This window comes from Diadema setosum, chromosome 14 (assembly GCF_964275005.1).
Source record: "Diadema setosum chromosome 14, eeDiaSeto1, whole genome shotgun sequence".
Lineage (NCBI taxonomy): Eukaryota > Metazoa > Echinodermata > Echinoidea > Diadematoida > Diadematidae > Diadema > Diadema setosum.
In genome coordinates, this window is record NC_092698.1 from 21,573,502 (window position 1) to 21,588,779 (window position 15,278).

A 15,278-nucleotide genomic window follows, 5' to 3' on the forward strand; every position below is an offset into this window, starting at 1 on the left:
TACATGAGTTTGAGTGGTATGAAATGTAGCACAGCTCTTCTTACATTACCACAATAAATACCATAATAACATATGTTACAGAAAAATGTGTTTACTCGAAGTCTTCATCTTCCACTAACTACGGCCTGTATTCACCTCACAGATTCCAAACGTTGTGCAATGTATTACTTATTTTGTTTGGAGTTTTGAAGAAAAAAAGAACCAAATCCTCCATATATTTTGGGAAAAAAAGGAATAAGAAATGCACTATGAGTGTCGGAAGATGTCAAGTCACAGTGCACTCTTTGTTCAACATAGACCTCAAATTGAGTCTCACTTTTGAATGAAATGGTAGGAACTGCTTTCATCTTTAATGGAGGTATTGTCTACCGCCTTGGTCCTAATTGAATGGGAATCATCTCCTTTGAAGTTGCTCAGCTGAACTCCCATCTAAATCCAAGCACGTCCAGTCTAGATGGGTTGGGGGGTCATCAGGGATTTAGCACTGCTCATCAGCTAACTCTGACCTGTCCATCTCCTAGACCCCGGTCTGGTCTTGTTTACTGACCCGGTCCGAATGGGTTGGCGTCATCTGGTTTGATGCTGCTCAGTGTGTGATTCACGTCACGATGATGGGCCTCGTCGGCCCGGATTGCGCGGAACAGATCAACGAAATTAGCGTTGGGCTGAAAAAGAGAAACAGACAGATTAATTTCAAATCAGTTTCATAGGATTTCCATTTCGTTTATTTGTATCATTATTTTACTTTAAAAATATTTATTTATGTAATGATGATAAATCAGAGAGAATGTGAAAAAAAAAAAATCAGAATAATTCGAGATGGCATGAAAAATAAAGTCATATTTCTATGCAAAATGGCATAAATGACCAGTACCAGTATCTGTAATACAATCTGGTCATGTCCTTCTTTATTTTTGTCTGATTTTGCTCAATTCTGATTTTGCTCAAATTTGTATCATTATTTTACTTTAAAAATACGTTTTATGTAATGATGATATTTTAAAACAAAATCAAAAATCAGAGAATGTGAAGAAAAAAAATCAGAATAATTTGAGATGGCATGAAAAATAAAGTCATATTTCTAGCAAAATGGCATAAATGACCAGTACCAGTAACTGTAATACAAACTGGTCATGTCCTTCTTTATATTTGTCTGATTTTGCTCAATTCTGTATTTTTTTTCCTCTCTCTAGATATTCCAAACAACTACTAGAGAAAAAAGAGCAGGCTACCTGAAATCTAAGGCACAGCTTTCCTTCATGCAGTGGCATTAAGAAATTCCACTTCCACTCTCAGGTAAAATGTTTCAAGGGTAGTTTTTTCCTTCTCCCCCCCCCCCCCCCCCCCCCCTCCCCTCCCATTTGGGGGGATGGATGAAAGACCCACGACTGAGTTGAATTCACTTGTCACTAAAGCAAATGATATGCCCAGTTATGCACTATGACAATTTTGACATACAGGAAGATCATATTTGCGTTTAAAAAAAAAGAAAAGAAATATAAAGACAGGAGTGAAACTGATGACATCCAAGTAGAAACCCAACTCACAGAAAGCTTCCAGTAATTGATGGCAATCTCTGGCGCTGCCCTGTCCTGCCACGCAGGCAAGGCTCCTGTGTCTAAATCCTGATAAAAAAAAAAAAAAAAAACAGAAAAAAAGAAGGTAAGCCAAACAGAAGGAGAGTAAGCACAGTAAAGTACGAAGCAAAACATATGCATTATTCAAATCTATAATATGTATTTGCACACACAGATACAGACATACAGACATTGGTGTACAAATGCTGGAACATCATTTCATAACAGCTATAAACTAATAAACATAGCCTGTTTTTCCCCCAATTTCAACACTGTCTGACTGTCTGCATTCAATTTATACAGATCATCAAGAAACTTCTTGAGCCCATCTTGGAAAGCCCCAAAATACGTTAAGAAATTAAGTGCATTTTCATAACAACAAAACACTGGCAAAAATTCTGTGAATTGGAGAGTACTTGTCTACCGTGTCAAAAGGCACTCCCGGTAATTAAAATAAAGTATGGCATGCGCCCTTCAAATTTCTCGGGAATCACTTTCACCGACTTTAATAATATACTTCTGTAAGTCACTGTTTTACCGACACGAGGACATGAACTGACCATGACTTCTGTCCAGTACTATCAAATTATTAAACAGGCCATGGTCATGTGTGATATTACAGATGACCAAACATTTTTTACTGCATGATGCACATTCCTGCGTGTGGTAATGCATTCACTTGACCGTGATTGAAGTGGGGAATAGATGGAAGGCAGTGACCTCACATGCTTAAAATGTACAATGTGAGCTTCCAAAAAAAATAGTTCCTGCACTGACCTTGAGAAGCTTTGTGTAGGTGATGACCGCCTCCTCTTCAAGGTAGCCGACAAAGCGATGGCAAAACTTGGGGCTGACCAGGTACGACAGGAAAAATATGTTCACGAAGATGCCTGTAGTCATTTACAAAATAAGTATACAATGATTAAAAACCTGTTGGAAGGTATAATGCAATATGCAAATAGGTCAGGACTACACTAAGACCCGAATTCATGAAGGTGGTACAATTGAAACCATGGTTTAAACCACGGACAATTTGTATGGAGTATCAAGGGCCGCATGGCCTATTTCGTTACGAAATCAGTCATTTCGTTACAAAATAGGCGCTCCATACAAATTGTCCATGGTTTAAACCATGATTTCAATTGTACCACCTTCGTGACTTCGGGCCTATGAGTTGTACCCTCATGGTGGAAAGATAGGTTAAGGTATTCAGATTCTAGCTGAATCAATCAAATCCCCCCAACATGAGCTGTAAAAAAACACAAAACTAAAACTAGAAGCACTTGGAGCATGTAAATTTCTGCCAAGGCCATAGGGTAAAACTACACAAGCATCTAAAAAAAAAAAGACTGGATTGGGATCATGAGCTGGATCACCATCCAAAACTTAAAACCTATTTCTTTTACCATAACACACCCACTCGGAAAATTTCATCAAAGTCCATTCATAATTTTAAAGTAATATTGATATTAAAGGGTGTGTACAGTTCTGGTCGAGGTGAGGATTTAGCTTTTAACGTTTTGAGAGATATTCAGAAACCACTCTATGAGATGTCAAAGAGCATGCAGTTCTAAGGGGTATCAAAAGTTTATTCGATGAAAATCGGTTTTGAAGTGGCTGAGATATCCAAAAACAAGGTGAAACAAAGAGATCCTAATAAAGTTGTGGCATGTCGCCTTTTATTATTATCACTTTTTTGGATATCTCAGCCATTTGAAAACCAATTTTCATCAAATAAACATTGAATCCTTCTTAAAATCACATGCTCTTTCATATTTCATAAGAGGCTTTTCATTATCTCACTTAGGAATGTTCAAAACATGAATCCCCACCTCAACCAGTACTGTACAGTAAAAAGGGGGGAAGCCATAAGCAAACTACTCATTGTACTCTCCACAAAAGCTGGGAGTCAAAGACTTACGTTAATGATGGACCACAAATGGATTTCAGTTCAGACTAACAGACGACTGACAGACAACTTGGAAAAACGTCATGACACTGAAATGTTTGTATTAAGAATGACAGGAACACAAACGAAATACTAGATGAATGATACGTTCTTTAGACATACCCTGAGCACCAAGCACCATCAGCCTGAAGAACAGAGATGGCTTCTTGATTTCCAGAGCTGTCATCAGATGCATTCTCTCATTCTCTGCCTCCTCTGTCACACAAGAAAAAAGATAGATGAGAGATTATTTGATTCTGTTTATTAGACTACTCCACAATGTCATGAGATCATGTGATAAAACCAGCATACTACTGATCTGAAATACTAATTAATTTTTTTTTTTTATATAAGAGTTGGTTGCTGACACACCAGATCATTAATCACAGAGACAGGAAGAGAGAGAGAGAGAGAGAGAGAGAGAGAGAGAGAGAGAGAGAGTGAGAGAGAAGAATATGAGAGTCATCTAGAACCTCCTAGTCCTGCATTACATGATCCCCATAAAACAATCTGAAACCAACTTGTGGAGCGTGAAAGAGTCAACTTTGAATGGATTACCGGTACATTTTGATGATGCGGGGGAAATATAGCAAAAGCAACAGACGTCTGATGAATCACATTTCTCTATCATTCATTTATCTTTTTTTTTCTTCTTCTTCTATTTTTTTTTTCTTTTGAAGGAGGGGTTTTTTTATGGGCATCCATCTCACCTAGGAGGGTGTGGATCCAGCCATGGTCCCTCTGCATCCTTCTCAGAGATCTCAAGTGCCTGCTCATCGCGGCAACCATGCCCGGTACCCCGGCAACCGTCTCCAGGAAGATGATGCGGCTGCAAATTTTAAGGTTGTGGGGAAGATTTCGAGATGAGAGGACACCAAGATATCACCGTGACATGGTTACATACAGAGTAATTGTACTAAAACATATTCTTTCTCACAATGAAGACAATATCATTTTGAACTTTGTCCACATTGCATTCATGGTTGATGTCAAAACGCTCAAATTGCACAATAACATAGACCACTGGGATGATGAATCAGGTATTACCTATCTACAAATTCATCACTTTGTACACTCAATCAGTTTTCAAATATACCTTATCAGCAGCAATTCAGTATTGACCCAAAACATGCAATTGTTAACAACTTGGTACTTGTAAGCAGACAAGGCAGAACTCTAAAAGAAATCTTTATGTCCCCACCATAATCTTATTTTTGCACTAGCTAACTGAGGCTAGATTAAATAAATACAAACACAAAACCATGCTGTCTACACAAATCCGATCACACTCTTGTACCCCCTTTAATTTTGTCATATAATCTTCAAGGAGGCCATATATTACATCAACAGGATAAGCAAATGGCTTCGCCTGGCTTGTGTGCTTGAATGTAAGCTCATAAATCTCCTGTACGTGACACTGAACCTCTGGCATCAATTCTCACATACACCTTGACAAACTGTCTCAACACTCACCCTGATAACATACACCGAGTCCTACCCAAAATGGGTGCACAGGCTATAATACAGGAAAGAAAAATCTTCTATCCGCTTATTTGCAAAGTTTCCAATTCGCATCACATGTTCAGTACATTACTTTTCTCATGCCTTCAGTTTGAATAGTCAATTGCCTGTGAATCTGACAATGACTGAGGGAAGTGTAAGTTGCCCATGCTAGTTGACACACATGCAGAATAATTATGTATATAGACTTTCTAAGTTACTAGCTCATCATACCACAAAAATAACAATTTTACTTTCACTGAGCGTTAATATTGGTATGATGCATGTCACCTGTGTGACTTTGAAGACTATTCCATGATTACAGCCTAGCAGAGAAACACAAAGACAGAAATGCAGAAATATAACTTAATGTATATCAGTAAACACGTAGAGGGTAATTCTCATTAAATTGTGATAAAGAAATCCCAAACACACACATACCAAATGTACATGAATAAACACAAACTGCTAGTCATTACTATTGAGATAGTTATATGTCAATTCAAGAAGTATTCATTTCATATCTCAAGATCTCATGTCAAGGATAGCAAATCTTAATATCCTATTTCATATCATTATCAGAAGAAAACAAAAAGCAAAAACAAAAACAAAACCAAAGCAAAATATATACATCATACATGCCATATGTATTTCTAGTGAAATTCACTGTGGTCTGTGAAGTTTCAAGGGAATTGATGTGGGAGGTGGAGCTGTTAACATGAAGAACATCCCGTTCTACAAGGGATGACTTTCAAGTATTCCCCCCAAACCCCAGACAGTACATCTCAGATTGCCTACCTTACCATCAATCATGTCAAATAAACACAGCTATAGAGAGCTCTCCACGAGCTCTGGAGACTGTCATAAAAAGAAAATAAGGTGGGGAGAGAAGGGCAAGGGGAGAAGGCTGAAGCAAGGACCTCATGTTTTTATAGTAGCGGTGATGAGACGCCTGTCCTTTTAGATGATACGAAGTTGTATAAATGTGCGGCTCATTAATGTATCACAGGAATCGGATGTACAGTTGCACAGGGGGATCAGTGATGCAAGACATGAGGGATGTGCTATCTGTAGAATTTCTGGCGACTGGAAACGGCAAAGAGTGAAACACAGCAATTCTCTGTTTTTGTTTTTGTTTTTGTTTTTGTTTTTTGTTTTTTGTTTTTTTCCCCAAACCCCTGAAACCCTCCCCCTATGGTTTATATGGACCTGTTGTAATATATAATTTTTTCTATCAATGCAGTCTTTACAGAAAGGCAGGGGGGGCTGTTTCCTAAGCAATAACACTTGCCAGACTGTCCAGATTGACCACAGAACATCAAAGTTATAAGTATGAAAATGGATTATTTGTCAAATGATCAGATAAGGAAATTATTACCAGTATTACAAGATTAGGAAAGAACGGTGCCTAGGCTACAGTCTGAAATGATTTCCCTGGGGACATTTTTAGGGCCTGTATCATACGTAGGCCGACGTTACCAAATCAAGCAAACAAACTAAAAATATGAATGATGGAATTGATATTCCAATTACGGTATACCAAAGGAGGAAGGTAAGAGAAAGAGAGAGGGATGGAAAGACGGAGAGAAAGAAAAATGGGCGCTTTATGAGCACTTGTTAAAGGACAAGTTCACCTTCATAAACATAAGGATTGAGAGAATGCAGTAATACTAGTAGAAAACATCAGTGAGAGTTTAAGGAAAATTGGACAATCCGTTCAATAGTTATGAATTGTTCAAATTTTTGTGTTGGAACCGCTGGATAGGGAGACTACTAAGGCTCGTGATGTCATATGAGTACAACAGTATAAAGAAAATGTAAAGAAAATTCAACATATTTTCATTTTTTCCGCATAATATAAGAGCACTTGACTTGCCTCTTTCTAAAGGCAATGGGAATAATATTACCCATAACATATGTCAGTAACGAGTCAAGGGAATGTGTACTTTTTTCAAAAGATGAAATTTTGTGAAATTCTCTTAAATATTTTCCTTATTATTGTTGTACGCAAGTGACATCATACACTGCAGTAGTCTTCTCATCCAGCGGTGACTGCACAAACACTTCAAAAATTCATAACTTTTGAAAGGATTGTCTGTTTTTCCTCAAACTTTCAATGATGTGTTCTACAAATTGCTACATTCTCTCAATCCTTATGTTAATGAAGGTGAACTTGTCCTTTAAAATACAAATGTAGATATAGGCTTGCATCATAATTTCATTAGCTCAAACTTTGAAGGACTCCAGTTTGGAAAATAAAGGGCATTCATTCAATTTCACTTCAGGCTTAGGCAGAAATGATGCTTCCAAAGTATATGATACGATGAGGTCCTGAATATAAGATCTGAAACTCTGTATGTCACCGTGCCCCCCCTTAAGAAAAGGAGAGCAAGTATGAAAGGAGGCAGAATTCACTGCTGTATACGGTCATGTGATATACGCTCGAGACAATCCAGCGGTTTGCTTCCTACAATGGCAGGGACCCATTACATATTATATACCTCATATATAGAATCCTCTCATCTGATTGGTTAAAAGCGGAGTCATGAAAATAGCTGTGCCCCATTTTTGATCTACTGTGCCCGGCACTGGGCACAGTAAATCAACTGTGCCCTGTACGCTGGTTTGGAAACAGTCGCAACCCCGTACACTGTATATACCTATGTACACATTCATGTACGCACCAATGATACGACCGCCGCGCTGTCGATCAGCATTGATTATGAGTGCTGTAAAAGAGACTAGAATCTATATTTTCGGTATCTATATTTTGGAATCTATATTTTCGGTATATAAAACAAATAATGATTGCTTGATATTCGGGACACAGTTAAAATTATGTAGGCCCTCGGTGATGTGAAAACCATAACCATGCCCTCAGCTTCGCTTCGGGCATAGTTACGATTTTCACATCACCTTGGGCCCATAATTTTAACTGTGCCCCTCATAGCAGTCATTATTTGTATACTAGCTATGCCCCGAGTATAAAATCAAGAGAGCATGCTCCCTCTAATAGCATACTGTGTGCACTCCTATTCTCTTTGGTGGTGGGGTCCATCTTGAATTCCCTGGCTGCTGCCAAAAAACACTACAATCTGTACAGTTTAGTGTTTCCACAAGCCTCTGAATGAAATATATCCCTGGTATTCATATACTGTATACACCATATATTCAGCGAGTCTAAATTTTTGCAAATCGGAACTTCCCGACGATTTCGCGAGTGGTTACATTCGCGATAGTGGAGTCCTGTACCAAGTGGAGAAATGTGTGTACGTCACATTCACAGCATGATCAGTCAATATTTTCGAGTGTTTTTAATTTCGTGAATAGCACCTGACTTGCGAAATTCGCGAAAATAAAAACCTCGCGAAATATTTGGCATACACAGTACTTGGCAGACTATTAATTTCAAAAGAATAAAAGATGCATTTTTTTTTCCTGGTAAAGCATGCAGTCTAGACTGTGTGAAAGAGCACAGTACTGTCCTTTGTGCAGAAGGCTTCTGCTGCAGTGTATGATTACTCATTGAAGGTACATAAAACTACAGTGGAAAACATGTGTTTGAAGATCTCTTCCCATCTAAATACAAAGTCACAAATTAAGCTTGCTGTATAGTTCTCTGGTTTTCTTGATCCTATGACCAAAAAAATGACTGTCTACACACATTTAAAAAAAAAAAAAAAAATATTACGGATGTCTTTGTTGTAACCTACACGACTACCCATATGCCACACCTGATACACGACAAGTACTTCCTGAGAAAGTGGAAAACATGACACACTTTTTCCCTTTTTATTTATTTCCTCTTCAAAGCTCATTTACCACTTTCGCAACAAAAGGGCTGGTACCGTACGTGCAGTCTCAGGATACCGAGCACCTTGAATATCTGAGCTTTAGAATTCTTGCATTTTTTTATAAGAGAATAAATGAGAGTTTGCTCTAATCACTGAGATACTGCAAGTAATTAAAGAAGCAAGACCACAAAAGCATATCACTGTAAACTTTGAGCAAAATCAGACAAATCAAGAAAAGTAATCACAAAGCATGACATCCCTTTTATTACTTTATTATTAGTAAATCAGTACACCAACATACTGGCAAGTGCTAGTAACACTCTTATTTGCAAGACTATAATACCTCCAGTGCAGTACTTGTACTCACCATGATTTGCAACATAAACACAGACTATGACACGTATTGAGTTTCTTTAAGAAGTATGAAGGAATTGCCTCTCCTTGTAACAGTAAATGTGCAAGAATCACTGTGAACATAGCATGGAGAACACAATATTTTTCTAGAAAATGTGAAATTAGGTGGGCATCAAGACCAGCACAGGTATAGACATATTGCATACATGATTTGATCATTATTTGATGCAGATATGTTTGTCATCCTGTATTGAAAGATGGCATGTTAATATTCAGATTTTTTAATTTCCCATTTTCATTTCCTTGTTAATCACGCTCCACAGTCATCTACAATCAAATCTGCATGACCTGTTGACTCTGTTTCCATGCTTTCATTCAAAGCATCATTGTCTCTAATTCACTTAATCTTTGTATTACCACTATTCTCACAACAGATCAAAAGATAATTCTCACTTGACAGAAAATGCCATGGAGATTCAAATATCAAATCAGTACAGAAAAGTCATGACAATTACACAAAATGTTGCGAGGCTTTTATACCAGGCTTCAAAGTAAAGCCTACACTGTGTACACTCCATGTACAAGACCCATGATAATCTTATGGGCTCCCATACATACAGTCCTTTCTCAAGTTTTGCCTCTAATTACTGTGACTCTAGACACTTTTTTCATGCATACTGGAACAGTAATGCCACATGACTCAAGAAATTGATACGCTTTTACCAGCATATTGTACAGCAAGCAATAAAATGATCCTTGTTTTTTCAATCTTCATTTCCCCCTCCTAACAAGCTAACAACAGAATACAGGTATGACACCACATTTAACACCATGCTATGGACTGATTGCATTTATATGATACGCCTCTTGATTTACCAAGATTTTTTCTTTTACCCTAGTACCATCAATCCTTTCTTGCTGACCACCTGTTCAGAGCAGCAATCCTTCTATAACCTTCCTAGAACAAATTCCCCAAAGAAAAATTGTGTTACAGCCTGAGGAACCATTGACCTTTGACCCCACCCCTCCTCTCCCGTCCCACACACACATTAAAAATGGTTCCACATCCCTTGTACATGTACCACACTCAGCATAAGTTTTTTAAAGACCTTCAGAACTACATGTATGGTACACCTTTTTTCAGCAACATCATAAAAGTTGGAGGCAGTGCCACAAAAATGTTAAACATTTAGTGTTTGACACCTCCCTGTTGGATATCTCTTGACAAAGGTCATAGCTGGTTAGATCCTGCTATCTGATGCCTGACAAGTAGGATGTGGTATTTCTGATTACATATTTTTGCTGTAAACAAAGCAGAAATCCCATATATCATGGTCTCCATTGTTTCAATATGTAAATATCAAAGTAGGCAGCATGGATGAGATATGACATTCCAAGAATTATGCTACGCTGACTTTGCAGAAATCAACAATTTTATATGCAAAAGTCATTGCAACAGAAAAGTCCTGAATTTTTCCTTTATCTTCTCTAGTTTTTTGATTAACTTCCATGTAAGTCAAGATATGTGTAAGTCAACAGATTTTTATAAGTTTCAAGCATGTTGACTTGTGTGAGGTTTACTGAATTTTGGTAGAGAGGTGCTGGTCCTGAAATTCACTATTGAATTGATACCAACAAGACCTTCTAGCTAGATTGATATTGCACTGTAACATCTCATAAAGTTTTAGGTAAATGACACAAGTTCAAACAACATTGGATATCACACTTAATGATGTCATGGTATTTACCAGATGATAAGAGATCATGTACAGAGGGAACCATCAAACCCAACCCCATTTCACTGCATTCCAAAGTGTGCACAGAAGTATTGACATATCCTGCAATATTCTTAGAAGATTAGGATACACTATACACCATGACATGCCTAATACAAGATTTTTCCATCATGAATCACAAAAATATCTCAGAAAATAAAAACTAAATGAAAATGTATTCAGTAAAGAGAGCTCTGTTCATAGTCTTGTGGCAGCTTGGAATATATCAGGGGGGGGGGGAACCATTGATATTTCCTCAGAAAGTAAATGGCAACAAAGTATGTTCCATGTTCTCTACAAACAGAGAGCATAAGGTAGGCAGAGATATATTTCAAATGAGCTTTGAAATGCTTGTTAAAACAGGTGACAATTTCATTCTTAAATCTTCACGCTGACAAATTTCTTGCCTTTGCATGAACTTTATACCCCACTATATTCCTGAAGTAGAGCATTTAATTAAAATCTGATGCATGTACAATCCACACTGTGTGAGAAGCAGGAAGCAACAATTTGCGATCAATTCATCACATAGACTGCAGTCCCACTGGCAAAAGATTGTGAAGTTTAAGAATGCAATCTTTTAGATCTCCAAGTTTTGCCAGTGTGACCACAAACTTCCTGTGAAACTTTTCACTCAAACTAGGGATATTTGAGCGCTGGCAACTGAAACTTCGCAAAATCTGTCATGTGACCAGTCCACCATCTTTTTGAGGCATTGATCAATGATTCTCGGACAGTGCCTCAGTGGAATGAACTGTGTGCATTGTTACATCACAGTCATTAGCTGTCAGACAGCTTACTCTTATTTCTTTCTTGTGCATGTGCACTAAACCCAAACATTGAGAAGTTTGGCTGCCAATGTGGACGGACAACCAAAGATCATGAAGACTTCGCGATCTAAAACTTGGCAATCTTTTGTCAGTGTGACTGGGCTTTTGTGAACCTACAGAGAGATACTTTACAGTGATGATAATAGAATGATGACTGTGATGATAATGATAAAGATGATAATGATGATGACAATGACTTACTAGATCCATTTCCTTTCAGTCCTCTTCCCCCACGTAAAACCAGAAAAGAAGTCAAATCCTCCCCTCATTGTCTTCACAGCAAGATATGCCATCTGTTGGAAGAAAGCACAATCGGGTTTGAATGCGACACGATTACAAACATAGTCAATCATCTGTGAATAATCGATTACAGTGAATGAGACATGATTACAAAGTCAGTCATCTTAGAATCATCGGTTACAGTGACACCACACAGGCCTTTACTGTATTAGGTGAATTTTAATTGGCAAACTAACCAGCAATGTCAAGACTACAAATATGAAGATGTGAAAAGAAGTTATTTCTTCATTTACAACTTTCCTATCTACTCATCAATGGAGGCATTGATCTGTTTTTATTAACAATGACGGTAAGCACATGGGATTAGCATCAGAGTATCATCTTTGCACTGAATTGATTTCACGATGGTGCAGCGAGGCAACACAATGTACTCCTACATAGAACACAAGTAAGTTTCAGAACTATCACTTTCGGAATGACGAATTTCAAAGCGATGCATCATGCAATATATAATTAGTGGCACCTCCACTGAACCATAAAACAGAAAACTGAAGCATGTTTCGTTTTTGCTTTTTTTGTTTTGTTTTGCTGATTGAGCAATGGAATCCGGTACCTTATTTTGGTATTTGGGTTGATTATATTTACCCTGTCAACTCTTTCTGCAGGAGGTTTGTGCGTGATTTCTACCTTGTCCATTTCATCTTCAGACCTGTAAGAGTCCAAGAGGAAAAGTAATGCTGCAAAATAAAACAAGTTGTCTGGAGCTCTGTGATGCTTATACACAACAGTACAGTCTCCTTTCCTAGGGCCTGACAAGGGCTACTGTTCATAATATGTTCAGACAAAAATTTACTTGTACAGAGACCACTGAATATGGTTTATGAGCAACATAAATATCTAGTAAATTTTTAAGAAATGTGAAAGAGCTTCACCTAACTAATTTATTTTGCTGTAGACTTTGAGTTCACTTGTACAGCAACACCTTGTATTCACCACTCTTGTTTGTTGGTTGATCTGTTTCTTCATCTAATATTAACCATATTGTGATGATCTGCCAGATCTATACACAAGTTCACGGCTGTAAAATGTTAGATGTCTGTCAATTAATAACTTTTAGTCAATTGGTACTTAAATTCTAGCTTCCATTTTGTAATTAGCCCTTTTCCTTAGACTAACAAATGCCTACTAAATATTCACAGTGAGAACATGAACATGCAGGCAATGTTTAGACAATGGGTCATCAAATGCCTGATCTCAAACATACATTTTGTACTCCAAACACGTGACAAGTAGCTCCACCTACCAGATGGGATGGGGAAGTAGATAGTTGGGATCCGTGTTGTCCACTGCTGCCTGGACGTTGTCAGCCATCTTGGCCTTCTCATGACTATGTTTGGCCAGGTTCTTGCGAGTCCTGAAGAGAGAACAATTCAGAGATAAATGTTAACCAGCATGGATAAGAAACAGCTACTGGTAGAATGACAAAATGACAAATAATCATATTTGGTATAAAGTAGGCCTACATATCTCATTATGATGATAACAGGGAAAGATCAGGGTTGACAAAAGCAAGTTTTGTATAGGCAAACTTGTGGTGGGGTCATGAGATGCATCCCAACTGTACTTATTGGGACATTTAATAGCATGTGTACACACAGCAACTTTGATAAAAGTTTCTTTGTTTTAATGTTCCAGAAAAATTGTGCTTGTTACACCAAATCTTTGCTATTTTCTTGACCTGTCATATGTGCATGTTATTGCATGAACTCTATAATTTTGAAAGTGATCATCAGTTTAATACGTTCAGCTATTTCTTTCTTTGGAAAATAAATGGATCTGAATTGTATTCGAGACCTAGATTTATTCAAAGAAAAATAACTTGTGTTTTTGATTGTATCATTTAATATTGATGAGGCAATCAAACTTGCAAATTACAAAACATGATCAATTAAAACAAGACTCATTTCATTACTAAAACTAAAACTACTACCAATAAAATGTTAGATGTCAGTCATTTGAAAAGAATGTATTACAGTATTTTATGTTTGACCAAAAATGTAGGACGTGTCATCCAAATGAGACTCAAGCATATACGAACAGGAAATTGATAAAATTGCAAAAGTAGAAAGTCAAACACTTGATTTGGAAGCTCTAAATGTTCACATACTTGAAGTGAGGCGATGGGAGAGCCTTGAGGGGCTCTTCGGATGCACTGCCTGACGTCTGAGAAGTTTTGCTCTGCCATCGGACTGCCTGCATGGAAATTTCAATTTTATAGTGAGAGCTCACTCTTTACATCAGTGTGATTGCACAATTCATCATCGGAATTTGAATAGCAAAGCTTTTGGAACTGATTGTCATTTGTACATGGTTAGGCCTCAGTAATCCATTTCCACAGCCGAGATGCTGAGTAGGCCTACATATCACTTGCTATATTAACTGTACTTTTGAGCTGTAGCAGCATATTACAAAATTTGAAACAGCATATTACAAAAGCAAGTGCAGAAAATTTGATAAATTTTCTTGTTTTTCCACGACAAAATCTCATTACATCAAGGGCACAAGGCCCAAGGCCATATAAAACATGATCACCATGATCACTAAATCAGCGAGTGTCACTTTGATTGCAGATGTCCATTCACACTGACACTGTCACTGATCCAAGACTGCAGGAGTATCCATCGATCTCTTTTAATGTCCCCCTCTCTTTAAAAAAAAAAATAACTATGACATTCTCTTTTCAAACGCTATAGGCCTCTATGGGCAAACTTTTAAAACTAAAAGTGTCACGCACACATTACACCATGCACTTAAAATACTTTTAATATATGTAAATTCACAATTAGAGGTCTAGACTTTATGTTTAATATGTATAAAAAAATAATAAACATTAAAATTAGAATCTATCCATAATTTGAATTGAAGCAAGTGTCTTTAATCCTGACCTGCGTCTGAATGAGCGGTTTGGTAGGATCGGAGAAAGCCAGAAGCGAGTGATTCGTCAAATGTCGGATGTTTTCCTGAGTTGTCAGTAGACCCATGCCCATCCCACTTCGTTTGGAGTCACTGCTGCTGCCGCATTGGAGTAGCACACTATTGATGTTGTGCGTGCTGCCAGCGGGGTGGTTGACTCCGAAGCAGCCCGAAGCTCCGGGAGACCAAACGGACAGCGGAGCCGCAGCGGCATACATTCCGCTGATTACCGAGGCCGGTACAGTCTGGGTATTGAGCAGGCATTTCATCGTCAGCGTTCGCAACAT

At 37.8% G+C, this 15,278-nt stretch overlaps 1 protein-coding gene across 1 annotated transcript; it reads right to left on the reverse strand.

The window, feature by feature from the left end:
- Positions 1 to 408: 408 nt before the first annotated feature.
- On the reverse strand, positions 409 to 15,278 carry LOC140238205 (uncharacterized). Its single transcript, XM_072318142.1, has 10 exons — positions 14,964 to 15,278; positions 14,186 to 14,271; positions 13,322 to 13,432; positions 12,664 to 12,727; positions 11,980 to 12,071; positions 4,236 to 4,354; positions 3,649 to 3,741; positions 2,355 to 2,467; positions 1,548 to 1,625; positions 409 to 665 (listed from the first exon to the last, which is right to left on the reverse strand). Exons 1-10 carry the CDS (start codon positions 15,276 to 15,278, stop codon positions 540 to 542), a joined length of 1,197 nt encoding a protein of 398 aa, XP_072174243.1. The 3' UTR covers positions 409 to 539.